Source organism: Petaurus breviceps, unplaced genomic scaffold, assembly GCF_028583685.1.
Source record: "Petaurus breviceps papuanus isolate PSGF00001 unplaced genomic scaffold, PetGlider_PUasm1.0 173, whole genome shotgun sequence".
In the NCBI taxonomy this organism is placed as follows: domain Eukaryota; kingdom Metazoa; phylum Chordata; class Mammalia; order Diprotodontia; family Petauridae; genus Petaurus; species Petaurus breviceps.
The window spans coordinates 33,711,663-33,727,297 of NW_027185759.1; the positions used below are offsets into that span (position 1 = coordinate 33,711,663).

Sequence of the window (15,635 nt, forward strand, 5' to 3'; positions counted from 1 at the left end):
CCTTCCTTCCTTCCTTCCTTCCTTCCTTCCTTCCTTCCTTCCTTCCTCTCTCCTTCCCTCACTCCCTCCCTCACTTCCTTCCTTCTTTCCTTCCTTCCCTTCCTTTCTCCCTCTTGCTTCCTTTTTTTCTTTCTTTTTCTTTTTTCCTTTCTTTTTTTCCTTCTCTTTCTAACAAATGGTAAAGTTTTCATGATATTCAGGAGGGAGGAATAGCAGCATCTTACTTTTGCTTAGCCTATGAGAGGAAATCTATAGTCTTTTAATCATGAATGAATGAAAATGCATTTGTTAAGTGTTTTCTTCATGCTAGACACTGTGATAATGGGAGATGTGAGTAAATGCCCTGTCTATAAGGACTACATAGTCAATATTTTTGGCTACCTGTTGACAATAAGATGAGATAAAAGGAAATAAAATCCTTACTGTCAATGAAGAATATTTTTCTTGGGAACTATTTTGGTTCAAGCACTGACCTCCTTGAAATATCCCCCGGAGGGGAGGAGCAGGATGGGGTAGCAGAAGGACTGCTAAATGAGTAAGCGAACTCTGCACACCTACTGTCTCTTTGAACTTGGGCAGACGATTATGGACCTCAGTTTGAATGAATGAATGAGTGCGCAGTCACACCTGCAAACTTCCAGGGAAGAATTATTTATCCCCCCCGGGGGGAGAGGTGGGTCACATTTAGGGGCTATGCTCATCATCTCTTTGTTGGTGCCCTCAAACCATGATGAAATGATCCTGTCTCCCAGAAAATGACTGAATTTCTCTTTGGAAACTTGTGGGTAGGCTTTTAAGTGATTAAAAAAATTAAGTATGGGGCAGCCAGGTGGCTCAGCGAGTAAGAGCACCGGCTCCAGTGTCAGGATGACCTGGAGATCGAATACCGGGCTCAGACACTCAGCACCACACCCAGAAATAACTGGCTGTGTAACCTTGAGCAAGTTACTTAACCCCGATTGCTTAAAAAAAAATTAAGTACTTACTACTTGCCAAGTCAGTGTTAAGTGCTGGTGATAAAAATATAAAGGTGAAATATTCCCTGCCCTCAAGAAGCTAACATTCTAATGAGGGAGAGGTGGCCACAGTCTGGATGATGGTCTGGAAGTCACAGAGATGCTAAGTGGAATGATAAGAAAGTTTTTTTTTTCAATTAAATGAAGGTATTGAGTCTAAGGTTACTTCCAACTCTAGACTGATGCATCTATGATCCATTTGAGAATGAGGAGAAACACCGGTGGGATACTATGAGGTAATATGGTAACTGGGCCTCAGCCCAATAGTGTCCATTTCAGATTTCAGCTTCTCTTTGCTAATTAGGCTTCGCAGACTTCAGATCGCAGGGTTTCCTTCTCTCCATACTTTCCTTTTTCCTCAGAGGGCAGCTCACCAATCTCTATGGAATTTAAGAGGGACCATAATGAGAAGGTCCTCACAATTTATGCCTGGCTCCAAACTAGCTATGAGGCCTTTATAACCGTCCTGAGCTTCCTCCTATCAAATACTAACATATTCTCATCTGCCTAGAATTCTTTTCTAACCAGGTCTTCATATAAACAAAGCATCAGACAAAGTTTCTTGTGTAATTCCTCTGAGAAAGATGGAGACATGTGGGCTGGATTTCTCTATATAATGGTATAGTTAGGAGAGCTCAGAGCTGGTGGAAGGGGTGGTTTGATGCTAGCTTGGAGGGTGGTCTCTAGTGGAGTGCCCTGGAGATCAGTGTTTGGTAGGTCCTGAGCTATTTAACATTTTATATTTATATTAAGGTATGGCTGGCAGGGCTTCAGATTTGTCAATGAGATAAAGCAGAGGAAGATAGCTAACACATGGGTAATGTGTTGTTCTTAAAAAAATCTGTAGTAGGCTAGAACACTGGACCAAACTAATAAGATTAAATTTAAGAGGAATAAATTTAAAGTCTTCTATGGGTTTCAAAAATATATTTCACTGGGGACAGATAGGTGGCACAGTGAATACAGCACTGGCCCTGGAGTCAGGAGGAACTGAGTTTCAAATCCGGCCTTAGACACTTAACATTTACTAGCCGTGTGACCTTGGGCAAGTCACTTAACCCTAATTGCCCTACCTTCCCCCTCCAAAAAGCAAAAACAAACAAGCAAAAATTCATTTCATAAATAACAGCAGCTAACATTTATATATCATATTACTTTTTATTACAATTATAACATATCTATGCATTTAACATATACATATATGTGATATATATATATATATAATATTTACACACACATAACCTTAAGATTTGAAAAGAGCTTTACAGTTATATGATCTCATTTGACCCTCACAAGTCTGTGAGATGGGTGCTATGTTATCTCCATTTTATCAAAGGAGAAACTGATACTAATAGACGTTAAATGGATTGACCAGGGTCACCAAGCTAGTAGGTGTCTGAAGTGAAGTTCAGATCATTTCATCTGAGGTCTGGGGAGGGAACATGTCCAAAAGCAGGGAGAAAGAAGGATGATGAAGGGAGATCGGCTTGCAGGAACCAGGGATGATCCACCAAGATCATTCTAGGTATGACGGACTAAATTTCCTGAGAGATTTAGGTTTGATGGAAGGAAAAGCAAACAAACCCCAAATCTCTCTAACAACTAAGAACATCTCAAGGGGAATGGACCGCCCTGGTGTATAACTCCATAGCTGCCTCCCTCGGGGTCCTGAGCACTGGTAGTTCCCTGATTCTGCCTTGGAAATCTGAATACTTGTGCCCCACTGACATCACAGATAACTCCCCTGGCTGTCTTTAAGTGCCAGCCAAAATCGGGTCTTGTACAAGAAAAGTTTGCCAAACTCCCTTAATTCTAGTGCCTTCTGTCTCTTAATTATTCCCTATTTATCCTGCACATAGCTTGTTTGTATTTGTTTGAATGCTATTTCTCCTGTTAGATTGTGAGCTCCTTGAAGGCAGACACTGTCTTTTGCCTCTTTTTGTACTCCAAGTGACTGGTATGTAGTAGAGGATTAATAAATGTTTATTTATTGATTATTCAGTGTCACACTGTTATTAAGTGTCTTAGGCAGGATTTGAACTCAGGTCTCCCTAACTCCAAGTTGAGCTGTACATGCACCAGGACACACTACTTCTCTGTCTGTAGGCTGTAGGTTATGTGTCCTGGTCAGGCCAACCCCTGCTATGTTCACTCTCCCTCTGTCCCAACCCAAGGCTGATTGTTGCCCAATGACTTACTTGCTCATCTATCCTGAACCTATATTTCTAGGAGGCCTACCTCCATGCCGTCCTTTTGATGTAAGCTGATAGTCATGGCCAAGGGACAAGATGGGTCACCTTCCCCCAGTCCTTTGCTGCAGATTAAATCCCTTACTAATTTCAGTTAGGAGATATTGACCTTTCTTGATACCTTTGTTTCCATAGCCAGAATAATTCCAATCACAGATGCAAACAGAATTATCAATATATTTTCACCTCTCTGATACTTGGGTCAAGGCCATTGCATCAAGACTGGTCTATGGAAGACATTAAACATCAAACTCTTGTCTTTTTCCTCCCCCTTTCTACTGCTCTCTTCTTTATTTTAAAGTAATATACCCAGGGCAAGGGATTCATTTCCTATAGCTTATTTAACATCACTGCACTGTAGGTCACAGAAAACCACACAATGAATCCAATTAATCCAGAAAGATTAAGAGATCCTGGAAGACCAGACATAGCAAGCCTCCCAACCAGCTGTGGTTAGCAATTACCTTTGGCTATACATTTGTTTTACCAACCCCAACATTCTCCTGACTTTTTGGTTGGAACAAGGTCCAGTGTACTGGATTAAGAACTGAGATAATGTTGACCAGAAGGAGATATACAACAGACTTGAGAAAGGGGTTCCTAGTAATGGGGTAGGGTAATAGGATATGTTTCTCTGAGTTCATTCTGGTTGTTAAATGTCTAGGTTATGTCAAGATTGTGGGCATGAATAACCAGTGTAGAATTTTGGAGCTTAAAGAAAACTCTGAAAGTAATCTAGTTCAATGTGCTAATTTTATGGACTAAAACCTTGAGATTCATAGAGCTTTAGTGATTTATCAAAGGCCACACAACTAGCCCATGCCAGAATTCTGACCAGAACTCAGGTCTGTCTCCAGGTCATTACATTTTCTACTTTCCTGCTGTGCCTCAGCCTAATGAGGCGACAAGGGGATATACCACAGTGACACAACCAGTTTGTTATCCCCGGATTTTTAAAAAGCTTGCCTTATGAGAAAGCATGTGAAAAATATTAGCTTCCTGGTAAAATGGAGAATAGAGGCAACCTGTTCCACTGCAAAGGACCAGATTTCGCAGTCAAGAGAGCTGGGTTCAAATTTTGCCCCTGACACTCACTCTTGGACCATGGGGAAGTCACTTGATCCCTTGAACCTTTGTTTCCTCATTTATAAAATCAGGATAATAAAATTAGCCGGACTAACTGAACTGAAAAAAAAAAACTTACCAAGAGATCAGTGGCTTTCACAAGTTCATAGAGACCTTGGAGGTCATCTGTCCAATCTCCTTTTTTAGAGGCTAGGCAATGAAATAAAGGGATAATATTGGGGGAGAAGGTAGTAAGTGAATGACCTCAAATCTGAACCCAAGGTCAATGGGGTTTCCATGGAACCATGATGATTTAAACACTCAGTAATGATAATATAATGTTGTGGTTGCTATTGGTTCCTTACTTTTGGGTGAGATGAGCGATTTTACTCTTGGGCATCCCTAGTGTCCCTCTGTCTATGCAGATTAACAAGTCTTTTGGAACTTCTGGTCTTGGAGAATTGTCTATGGCTCAAAAGTGAAGTGACTTTTTATAGTAAACCTAGAACTGGGAGAAATCTCAGAGGTCATCTTATCTGACCTCCTTTTTTATTTCAGATGATGGAGCTGAGGCCCAAGAGGTTAGATAACTTACACAAGGTCATATAGATAGTAACAGTCAAAGGCAGGATTTGAATTCAAAACCTTTGATTTCAGTTAGTGTTCTCTTCATTTGCCCAGGGTCACAAAGTCTATCTATATCAGAGGCAGGCCTCTAACTGAGGTCATCCTAACTCCAGGACTGGCTATCTAACATTCTCTCTCTTTATAAAATACAGACAGACTGGACTCCTGCCTTTGTTGAAGGTTTAAATCAGCATGTCCCTTTAAAAAAATCAATGAAAAATCACTTTTTAAATGGAAAAAAATTAGGTTGCTTAACCATTCACCTAGATTTCTTATAGTCACGATTTTAGATTCTAGCTGAGCTGATTATTGCCTTCATCCTCCTGTGGTAGATAAATTGCCATCCAAACAGTTTACTGTCTGATAAGTTTTGTCTAAGACCTTCCAACCCAAGATTCTTTTGGCTTAGTGGGACCCATAAAAACTCCATGACATTTTTATAGAACGAGCTATTTGTCTTGATGTGTTTGGCCAAATTTTACTGACCACTATGGAATCTATAAGCAACTGAAAGGCCAGATTATGTTAATAGTGTGCTAGTTAAACTATTTGGGGAGGGAAGTGTCCAGCAGGCATGGATCTTGCCTTGGTTGAATAGGCAGCTAGGTGGCGCTGTGGAACTTAGAGTTAGGAAGACGAGTTAAAAGCTGGGTGATTCTGGGCTAGTCATTTAACTTTTGTCTGTCTCAGTTTACTCATCTGTAAGATAGGGGTGTGTATGGCAGTTATCGGAAGGACTAGACTTTTAGAGAAAAGGAGAGAAAATTTTTGCTAGGTAGAAGCAGTGGAAAATAATATTATATTTAGAGTCAATAAGACCTGTGATAAATCTGGTCTCTGCTGCTTCTACAGAATTGACCTTAAATAAGTCACTTAAGACATATAAGTGACAAGCTGAGACTCAGTTTCCTCATCTGTAAAACGGGGGTAATACTAGTTGAAGTGCCCACCTCACACAGTGTTGTGAAGACCAATGAGATGACCAATGCAAGGGGGCTATACAGGGATCAATATGCTAGCAAATCTGGAAAAAACAACAGTGGCTACTGGATTGGAAAAATCAGTTTATACCCCAGTCCTAAAGAAGGGAAATGCTAAAGAATGTTCAAATTACTGAACATTTGTGTTCATTTTACACACCAGCAAAATCATACTTTTTTTTTTTTTGCTTTTTGGAGGGGGGAGGGCAGGGCAACTGGGGTTAAGTGACTTGCCCAAGGTCACACGGCTAGTAAGTGTTAAGTGTCTGAGGCCACATTTGAACTCAGGTCCTCTTGACTCCAGGGCTGGTGCTTTATTCACTGCACTGCCTAGCCACCCCCAAAATTATAGTTAAGATTCTGCAAAGTAGGCTTCAGCAATATGTCCACAGAATTACCAGAGGAGCAGGCTTGTTTTCAAAGAGGCAGAGGAATTAGAGACCAAATCACCAGCATTCACTGTATTGTGGAAAAAGCAAGAGAGTTCTGGAAAAGCATCTACTTCTGCTTCACTGACTACACTAAAGTCTTTGGCCGTGTGGATCACAACAAATTGTGGCAAGTTTTCAAAGAGATGGGAGTACCAGATCATCTTATTTGTCTTCTGAGGAACCTGTCTGCAGCCAAGAAGCAAGTCAGAATCAAATATGGAACAACTAATTGGTTTAATATTGGAAAAGGAGGGGCGTCTGCAGTCATGAAATTAAAAGATGCTTGCTCCTTGGAAGAAAAGCTATGGCAAATCTGGACAGCATACTACAAGACAGAGACATCGCCTTGTCAACAAAGATCCATATAGTTAAAGCTATGATTACAATAACATATAGTCAAAGTTATATATTACCATTTCCAGTGGTCATCTATGGCTGTGAGAGTTGGACTCCCTTTTCTCCGTGCCACGTTATCTCCCTAAGGTAAGTTGTTATGACTAGAGTGGAAGTATGATAAGGTTTCTAGGAGTTAATCATAGAATAATGGAAATAAGGAAAAAGGACCAGAAAGGAATCTAGAACTACAGTCAACCAATAAACACTTATTAAGTGCCTACTATGTACCAAACACTAGGCTAAGTGCTGGGGATACAAAGAAAGATAAAAACCCCTTTTCTGCTCTCCCAAGGAGCTCATGGTCTATTGGAAGAGTTCGGTTTACTCCTATCTATATGTATATGTATCCAAGTATATCTCACTCTTCCTATGTTAAAAATGGTTTGAATTACATTGAATTAATACACTTAAATGTAGATAACAGTCACACATAATTAAATCTATTTGGAGATGGATGATGCATTCCTCAGGATATGGAGAGTTTGTTTTTGCTCTAATAGTGCAGAACAGTGATGTTCAACCTATGGACCTTGCATATATATATCTTTTGTAGACCAAATAATGAAGGTGTTCAGTTTTTGATGCCGTATTTTAGGAAGGATATTGAGCATCTTAAGAGCATCCAGAGGATGGAATTGTATCATATGAGGGTCAGTGGGACTTGAGAGTTGTCTCCCAATATCCATCATTTTTATTAGAGGGAAGGAAGTCTGTTCAGGTACCTGGGATCCAAGAATTTAATTAAAAATATTTTAATAGCTGTATTTCAATATATTGGTTTCCTTTGTAATGTTATATATTTTATTTTACACATTAAAGAACATTATTTTGGGAAGTGGTCTGTCTATAGGCTTCACCAGGGTGCTAAAAGGATTCAGGATACAAAAAATTGTCAAGAACCCTTGGTTTAGATGAGTTCTGAAGTTTCTCCTCTGAGAGAATCTGTGATTCTCTCTCTCATGTATATGTATTATTCTTTTTCAAATGTATGCTGATGCTCTTTTTATCACTAAAATACAATTTCATTTAAAAGTGTTACTGAATTCATCATAGCTTTTTATCACCACATATTTTTGTATTTTCTCAATTGACAGATGTTAATGACAACTATCATGGGGGGAGGTAGGTTCTGAGAAATGTTTAGATGTTCAAAGGATTCTACATATTAAAAAAGCACTGCTGCTTGGGAGAGAAAGAATAGAATTGTACTTAGGGCTGAGAGTCCAGATTGATCTCAGGGCTCTGAATTTAGAGGGGTCTAATGGGTACTTTCTGTCTTTCCTTCATCAGAATGGAAATAACTGAGCTTAGCATCTAGTTTATAAGTAAGATTAGTTGAAATGGAAAATTACCAAATGGTTAGGTGAAGTTCTTCCTTGCCTTGTTCAGAAATTGTACTCCTCGCATGCCTTATGGAAATAGCCTTGGGCTGCTGTCCAGAGGTCTCTCGTTTCCTTACTGTGGGGCAGTGTTCCAACCCTGCCAAATGAGGCTTCAACACTGCTTGCCCCAGTCACAAAAATTCCTAGTTATGACACTGATAGACAGTACACAACCAAAACCAGTAAAAAAATATACCCAAAGGATAAATATATGTTTTCACATCCTTTCTATGAGTTTCCTTGATATTACCACCATCCCCACCCTGCACCGCCCCCCCCCCCCAACTTTATCATGCAATTAGAATTTAGGAAAATATCACATTCAGATCTTCAAGGGTCATGTGACACCCCTGTGAGTGCCTATATTGGGAACAGTGTTCTTGGGATCCCTATGAAGGTGGTCAGCCTCTCATTTAATTAAAGTTGGAGCCCAGGGGTTGATGACCTTAATTTTTCCTTCAAAATTAGTTTTGGAAAAATGATTTCCTTAAAATTACATTAATATAAGGGAGGGTCCTTATGACTGATATTCCCAGGGCTACCCTTCTGGTGGCCCCATCTTTAACTTGGGTTCTAGAATGAGGGGGCCCACCCCCAGGGGAGCAGCAGACACAAAGGTTTACCTGCCAGTACAGCCTGATGAGTTTGCTGACATACTGTTCACTCCCTCCTGATAGCCAGTACATATAGTCAGCGATCATGGCACTCCTGAAGGTCAAGAACAAAGAAAGGGAAATCAATGCATAAAACAAACGAAAAGCTCCCAAATCTAGCACTGAAAATACTGTATTGAATACAATCACAAAAAGTAAATATTTGCATTGCTATCAGATTAAATAAGTTATAAAGCAACCCCTCTTAATTCCAGTGCCCTCCCTCTGTTAATTATTTCCCATTTATCCCCAATTATAGCTTGCTTTCTATTTGTTTGCACATTTTCTCCCTCATTGGATTATAAGCTCCTTGAAGGCAGGTACTGTCTTTTGTGCCTCTGTGTATCTTCTGCACTCAGCACAATGCCTGACACAGAGTAAGCACTTAATATTTACTGATTGATATCTCTGTTGATTTTCCGCTGACCTGTAGGTCAAAAGCAGCAGTGTATTTTTCTCTTGCTTGTTTTTTTTAAACTTCTATTTATAAAGTATACAAATATTTAGAAGCTGTAAGAGAAGGCTTTGCTTCAGTTGCTTCTTATTAAACTTGAGAGCATTTGGGGACTAAATTCCATTTTATACACTGTGAAATGCCTTCAAAGTCATAACAGCATAGATGGCTAACTGTAACAAAGGCTTTTAGGCATATCTCTTTTTGCTGAAGTCAAAACTTGTTTATTTTTGATTAAATTAAGTCTCCTTAGAAATTTCCAAGAAAAAAATCTCACAAGCCTCCTCCCCACGCCGACATCTTTGTCTTTAATTGAATCTGTTTTAGTATCCAAACTGCTTGTTACAAACATTGCATTCCTCTTATTAGACTGGGGGGGGAGGTTTAAGGGGGTTGGGGGGAGGGCTTAACAATTATCATGAAATGGATATTAATGTGTTGTTTGAATGCAATTTGGAAGAACGTTTTGCTTTTATGGTTGCCTCTCTGCTAGGCCTCTCTATTTCTTTTCTCTAGAGACTCCAAATCCAATTAAATGTGACTGGAAGTAATTCCAAATTGTCACGTTAGCCAATTAAACATATAATAATCCCGTGTACCTAATCATGAGCGCCAAAAGTTTATTTATTGAAGTAGAGCTATCAATGTGTACCCCTGGATGTTTTCCTTATCTTGGTCTGCAGAAATGTGCTGTTTCTTGACATTCTTGTAAATTGAATTTTAAACCTTCCCTCCCTAAATATAGGCGTCTCAGACACAACCCCATTACAACTCAGTTGGGGGTGATGAGGTGTAATAGCTAGGGAGCTGAATCTGAATCAGGAAAATCTGGGTTCAAATTCTGATTCTGATAGTAACTGGGAAACCATGGGTAAGTAGTTTATGACTCCTCCCTCTCAGCCTCATTTTCCTCACTTTTGTAGGAAAAGGAGAGTTTAAGTAGATAGCATCTAAGGTTCCTTCCAGCTCTGGTTCCAAATCTAAGATCTTAGGATCTCAGGTACTGAACTGAAATCATTAGAAAATCTAGGTTGTTCTCACTTAGCACAGACCAAACTTGCAAGACTTAAGAATGCCAATGGAAAGAAAAATGATCATTTTGGAGCTGGCCCTAGAATTAAGAGAATGAAGCATTTACATGTTTCCCCCCTTCCTGTTGTTTCTCTGTTCTCGAAGAGGACTAATGACATCACAATGGTGATGTATTGATTTTTGAGTGAACTCGGTTTAAGTGACACAGAGTTGCCCAAAGTCATCAGCCTCTCTCTTTCCTCCAGAGTTATCAGAGTCCAGGGGCAAGACAAGAATCAAGAAGACAGGAGATGGTCCAGGATGCAGTGGGTGCCCTCAACTAGTTAGATTTGGGAAGGAAGTTATCTACTTAAAATTCAAAATAAACTCTTGGAAGGGAGTTAAGATATATTGGGAGATGTGCGTATCTGAAGGGACAGAGTGAATCCCACAGGTAACAGAAGAAAGGTAAGTCCATTTCAGAACTAGGAGAGTCTCAAAATGACTTGGAAGAATTCTCCTACAGAAAGGGTGGAAAGATTGGGTGTCATTGAAATTGCTGACTGATTTTCCAAATGCACTTCAGCCTGTTCTCTTTCTCCTAGGTGATGTGGTAGATGGAGATCCTGACTTAGAGTCAGGAACACCTGAGTTCCAATCCTGCCTCAGACATTATCTCTGTGACTCTGGTTAAATTCCTTCACCTCTCAGCTTCAGTTTCATCATCTGTAAAATGGAGAAAGTAATAGTATTTTTCTCACAAGTTTGTTGTGAGAATCGAATGAGAGTGCTTTGGAAACCTTAAAGCACTATATAAATATCAGCTATTGTTTTCACTAGCTTAACAAATTGTGATACACAAAAGTAATGGGGTATTATGATGGGGAATATGAGAATTCAAAGAAGAATGGGAAGATGGGTATGAACTGATGAAAGGTTAGGTAAACAGAACCAGGAGAACAGCATTCACAGATATTACCATGATGTTAATGGAAAGACCAACAAAATTAAATTTAAAGCTGCTTAATTATAATAGTTAAATTTGACCCTAGATAAGAGATGAGAAAATGTATTAATCCCTTTTTATTAGAAAGGTCAGGCTATCAAGTGTTGTCATTATATTGGCTGGTTTGACTATTTTTTTAATTTGAAATTTCTGGTACAAGAGACTCCACATTAAGACTTTTTAAATCTTTGATACAAGGGATGATTTGGTGGGGAGGAATGTGTGGAGTGATATATTCAGTTATAAGTATGATAGAAAACAAAAGACATCAATAAAACTAAAAACAAGGGAAAAGATAGAAGCCTTTTTTTCTAAGATAATCACTTAATCAAATCATGAGCCTAACGGATTCATGTGTTGGGTTAAAAATTTGTTCTTAAAGAATAGTATCTCATAAATTTACAGATTGTTGGTGTCCCACATTACCATCTTGTGTCCACCATCTTGTCTATGCAGCTGTTGTCAGCTGGAACTCTGGGCTCCATTTACTCTTTTGTTCAACAAACCACCCCTAATGAAGATGCTGGTTATCAGTTAAATAAATAAATCATTAGGCTGAGGGCAGAACAAGGATCCTTGGCACAATTTATTAATTTGCTGGTTGTTGTCAGACATTAGTAGGATGCTAGAATTCAAACATCCAAGCCAACCACTATTTCAGTGCTATGTGTTTCTAGCTCAGGCTATGCAAGAACATTGTAGTTCATGGTTGCAGTATTAGTGGACAAAGAGATCTAGAGAGATTAGCAAATTCAGGTGGTTTGAAAGGCACAAGAGAACAAAATAACTGAAAGAACAAATGGGAAGAATTATGAAGATGGAAGATTAGAGAAAGTAATTTGAAGTTAATGAAACAATAAGTCAAAATGGTTGGGTTTTAGGGATTAATGCTACAGTAGAAGTGAAAATGTTATTACTTTGAATATATTTTATATTTATTACTTGTATATATATCATACCTCTAAGTAGAATGTAAGCTCACTGAGGACAGAGAATGTTTGCCATTTAAAAAATCTTCTATTACCTAGCCTAGTGCCTTGCATATAATAGGTGCTTAACAAAATGCTTGTTAAATCAAATAAAAAAATAAAATTCTTAATTTTAATTTTTTAAAATTCCAAATTTTAATTTAGTGAACAATTGTGTTGTTGACATCTCACTCTTCTTCATCCTTACCCAACCAATTAGTGGAGGAATCTTATCTACTTTCACAACATCTCTTAGATCCAACTAATCCTCACTACTCACAGGTACCATCTTAGTTTAAGCTCTCATTACCTATTGTTTTAGATGAATCCAAAATCCCCATAATTAATCTTTTTGACTCAAGTTTCTCCCCTCTCTAAGTCCACCATTGCCGATGTGCCTTTCCTTAAACATAGATCTGACCTTGACATTTCCCTAATTAATCAACCCCAGTGTCTCCCTATTGCCTTGAGGATGAAATACAAATATCTCTATTTAGTTACCAACCTCTTGCTGACCTCTTTGGACACTGCTCCCCATTCCATATGCTGTGATCCAGTCATATCACACTATTTTCCTTACAAACAGTACTCCCATTTTCAAGTCTCTGTGTTTGCAATGGCTAGGTCCCATGCCTGGAACGCTCCCCTCTGCCTTATAGAGTCCCTCTTTTCAAGACTCAGCTTAATTACCACCTACGTTAAGCTTTTGTAATCTCCCAATTGCTACGGCCCTTCCTCTCAAAGCTCCCTTGTATTTAATTATTAACTTATGTATAATATAATATATAAAATAGAAGAACATATATATGAAACACTGATATATAAATACTTTAGGTATAGTAATGTATAAAATACCGACATATAGTTAATACTAATATATGAATAAATACTAATATTTATTTGCTTTTTATTCCTGCTGCATTCATTTGATATGTACTTGTTTTCTTCCCATTAGAATGTAAGCACCTAGCAAGGGGTGATGATTTCATTCTTTGTTTCTCTCTCTCTGGCAGTTAGCACATAGTAGGCGCTTAAAACATTTGCTGATTGGTTGACTGACTGTATTTACCATTTCACCCATATTGGGGTTAAACATATATAGCAACCCTTATCATAGAACTTAAGTATTACAAAGAGTTTCCTATCCTTTATTCTCATTAGATGCTCAAAATAAGACCTGAGGGCAGGCAGTATGCTTAGTCTTGAGCACAGGTGCCTGGCACAGAACAGGTATTTGACAAATAGAAGTTGATTGCTTAATTGAGTGATATGGCAAATATCACTATTTTGACTTTATAACTAAATAAGCTGAGGTTCCCTGGGGCCTGTTTTATGTCACACAGTTCACAGGTGGTGGAGTTAGGGTTCGGTACAACTTTTTCTCGATTCCTCATTAAAATTTGTTAAGTCCAGGGCTCTTTCCATGAGTGCTTGCTGACTGAGTTATAGCCCTTTTGATTTCTCTTTGAAGGGGGAGGGAGGATGCTCCTTTTGCCAGACACTTTGCTTTTCCTAATTTTTCCTCCTGGTTCTTTTTCACTCCTTGGTCTTCTGATCTCTGGCAGCAAAACCTTTGTTTGATTAGTTGGTAATGGACGATAGAAGGAGACGAGAAGAGCCCAGCAAAATCACCATACCATGTGGAATTGACAAGATCAAAGGCTGGGGTTTACCATCAACTGAATTCCCAAGAGTGCCACAAACATGGCCCTGGTTCTCTAATTAATGCATCCAGTAGCCCTGGCCCCCCTCTTCCACTCCCTCCCTCATCTCTCCCAGGGGTCCACTAGACAATATCCTAAGTGCCTGCTGATGTCCAACCTTTTTTCAAAGTGTCTTTTTGTATCAGCATTATCCACTTTAGGGAAAGCTTCTGAGGGGAGGGAGGAGCCCTAGAAACCCTATTTATTTTACTCTTTCATATAAGAAGATCCAGCTCAGCACTCTATTCTTGAGACTGAGTGCTCAGGACATGCAATCTGATGCTAATGCTGATGCTGAGAGGGTCTGGAAAGGCATTGTTTTGATGTGCAGTGTATATAAAATTAATTTTGAATTATTTTAACACGGCACCCTCTGACAATATCTTTTTTAAATAGGTTTTTATTGATGTTGATATTTTTTAACATCACTATCACACTTTCTGAGTGACTCTTCACCTCCCCCCCCAGAACCCTTTTTGCAACAAAGACATACAGTAATTGAAACAAATCAACTGTCACATATCTTCAAAGAATGATTGCTCCTATGCAGTCATGTTAATACAGGGTTGATCTTCCTTCTATGCTTGCTATACAAGATCGGTGCTTAAGATGCCTTTTGTTTTTTAAAGTGTGTTAGCACAGCATGGTACTATAGAAAGAATACTGACTCTGCTGTCAAAAGACTTGGTTTCAAATCCTGCCTTTTATGGCAATATGGCACTGAAAGGAGAGGGATGAGTTTTCCCATCAGGTGGGAGCTATAGCCATGAAGGGTATTCAGACCACCCACACTCCCAGGCTAACAAGGGCATTACTATAGCCATGGCCAGATGATAGAGTTAGCAGCTCTCTGGGAGCCATAGAGAGCTTGATTCTTCTCCTGAGTACCTCTTGGTGTCTGAGAACAATGGTTTGGTAATGTGGATTTGCCTGGAGCTGGGTTCTTTTTGTTGAACAGGACTCCATGGTAGCAACAGCACCTCCTTGGCTCAAGACTCCAAGGATCAGGACTTAAAACTCCAAGATTAGTCTTGGTCTACAGACATCCAAAGCTTGGGGTGCTGGGCTATGAGTTAAACTCTCTGGGCCTCAATTTCTTCCTCTATAAAATGAGATTGAATTGGATGACTCCAAACCTATGAGCTTATGGTCTATGAAACAAAACACTCACAATGCTGTATTCAAAAGGATATATATTAGAACCTCATTATAATATGGACTTAATTCACTGTGGGTGAAATCTATCCCTGGAACTTAAGAGCTGCATACAGTCAAAGTCTCATCACTCATATAATGGCAGCCCATAAAGTGGATTATCTCCTAAAATAATATGATAAAAGGATTCCAGTGAGCACATATTACACTGCCATTTTTAAAAGGTCAAATATTGTTAAGTAACCATGCAATTGTAAGATTATACATAATGGACAGATTCTCTGACAGATTATCCATCCAATTCCAAATGCGCACTCATTCTCTCTGTCTCTGACTCTGACTCTGAGTCTCTGTCTCTGTCTCTCTCTGTCTCTCTGTCGTCTGTCTGTCTGTCTGTCTGTCTGTCTCTCTCTGTCTCACTCTCTCTCTGAGTCTCTGTCTCTCTTTCTGTCTCTCTCTGTCCTTCTCTGTCCGTCTCTGTCTCTCTGTCTCTCTCTGTCTCTGTCTTCTGTCTCTCTCTCTGTCTCTCTGTATGTCTG

The 15,635-nt window shown here is 39.2% G+C and overlaps 1 protein-coding gene across 1 annotated transcript in view; it reads right to left on the bottom strand.

Annotated features, from left to right (window-relative positions):
- SPATA16 (spermatogenesis associated 16) overlaps positions 1–15,635 on the bottom strand; it is a 267,544-nt gene that overhangs the window by 105,245 nt on the left and 146,664 nt on the right. Inside the window, exon 4 of the mRNA XM_069083668.1 lies at positions 8,770–8,854. Within this exon, the coding sequence (XP_068939769.1) occupies positions 8,770–8,854 (85 nt within the window). The remainder of the gene's footprint in view (positions 1–8,769; positions 8,855–15,635) is intronic.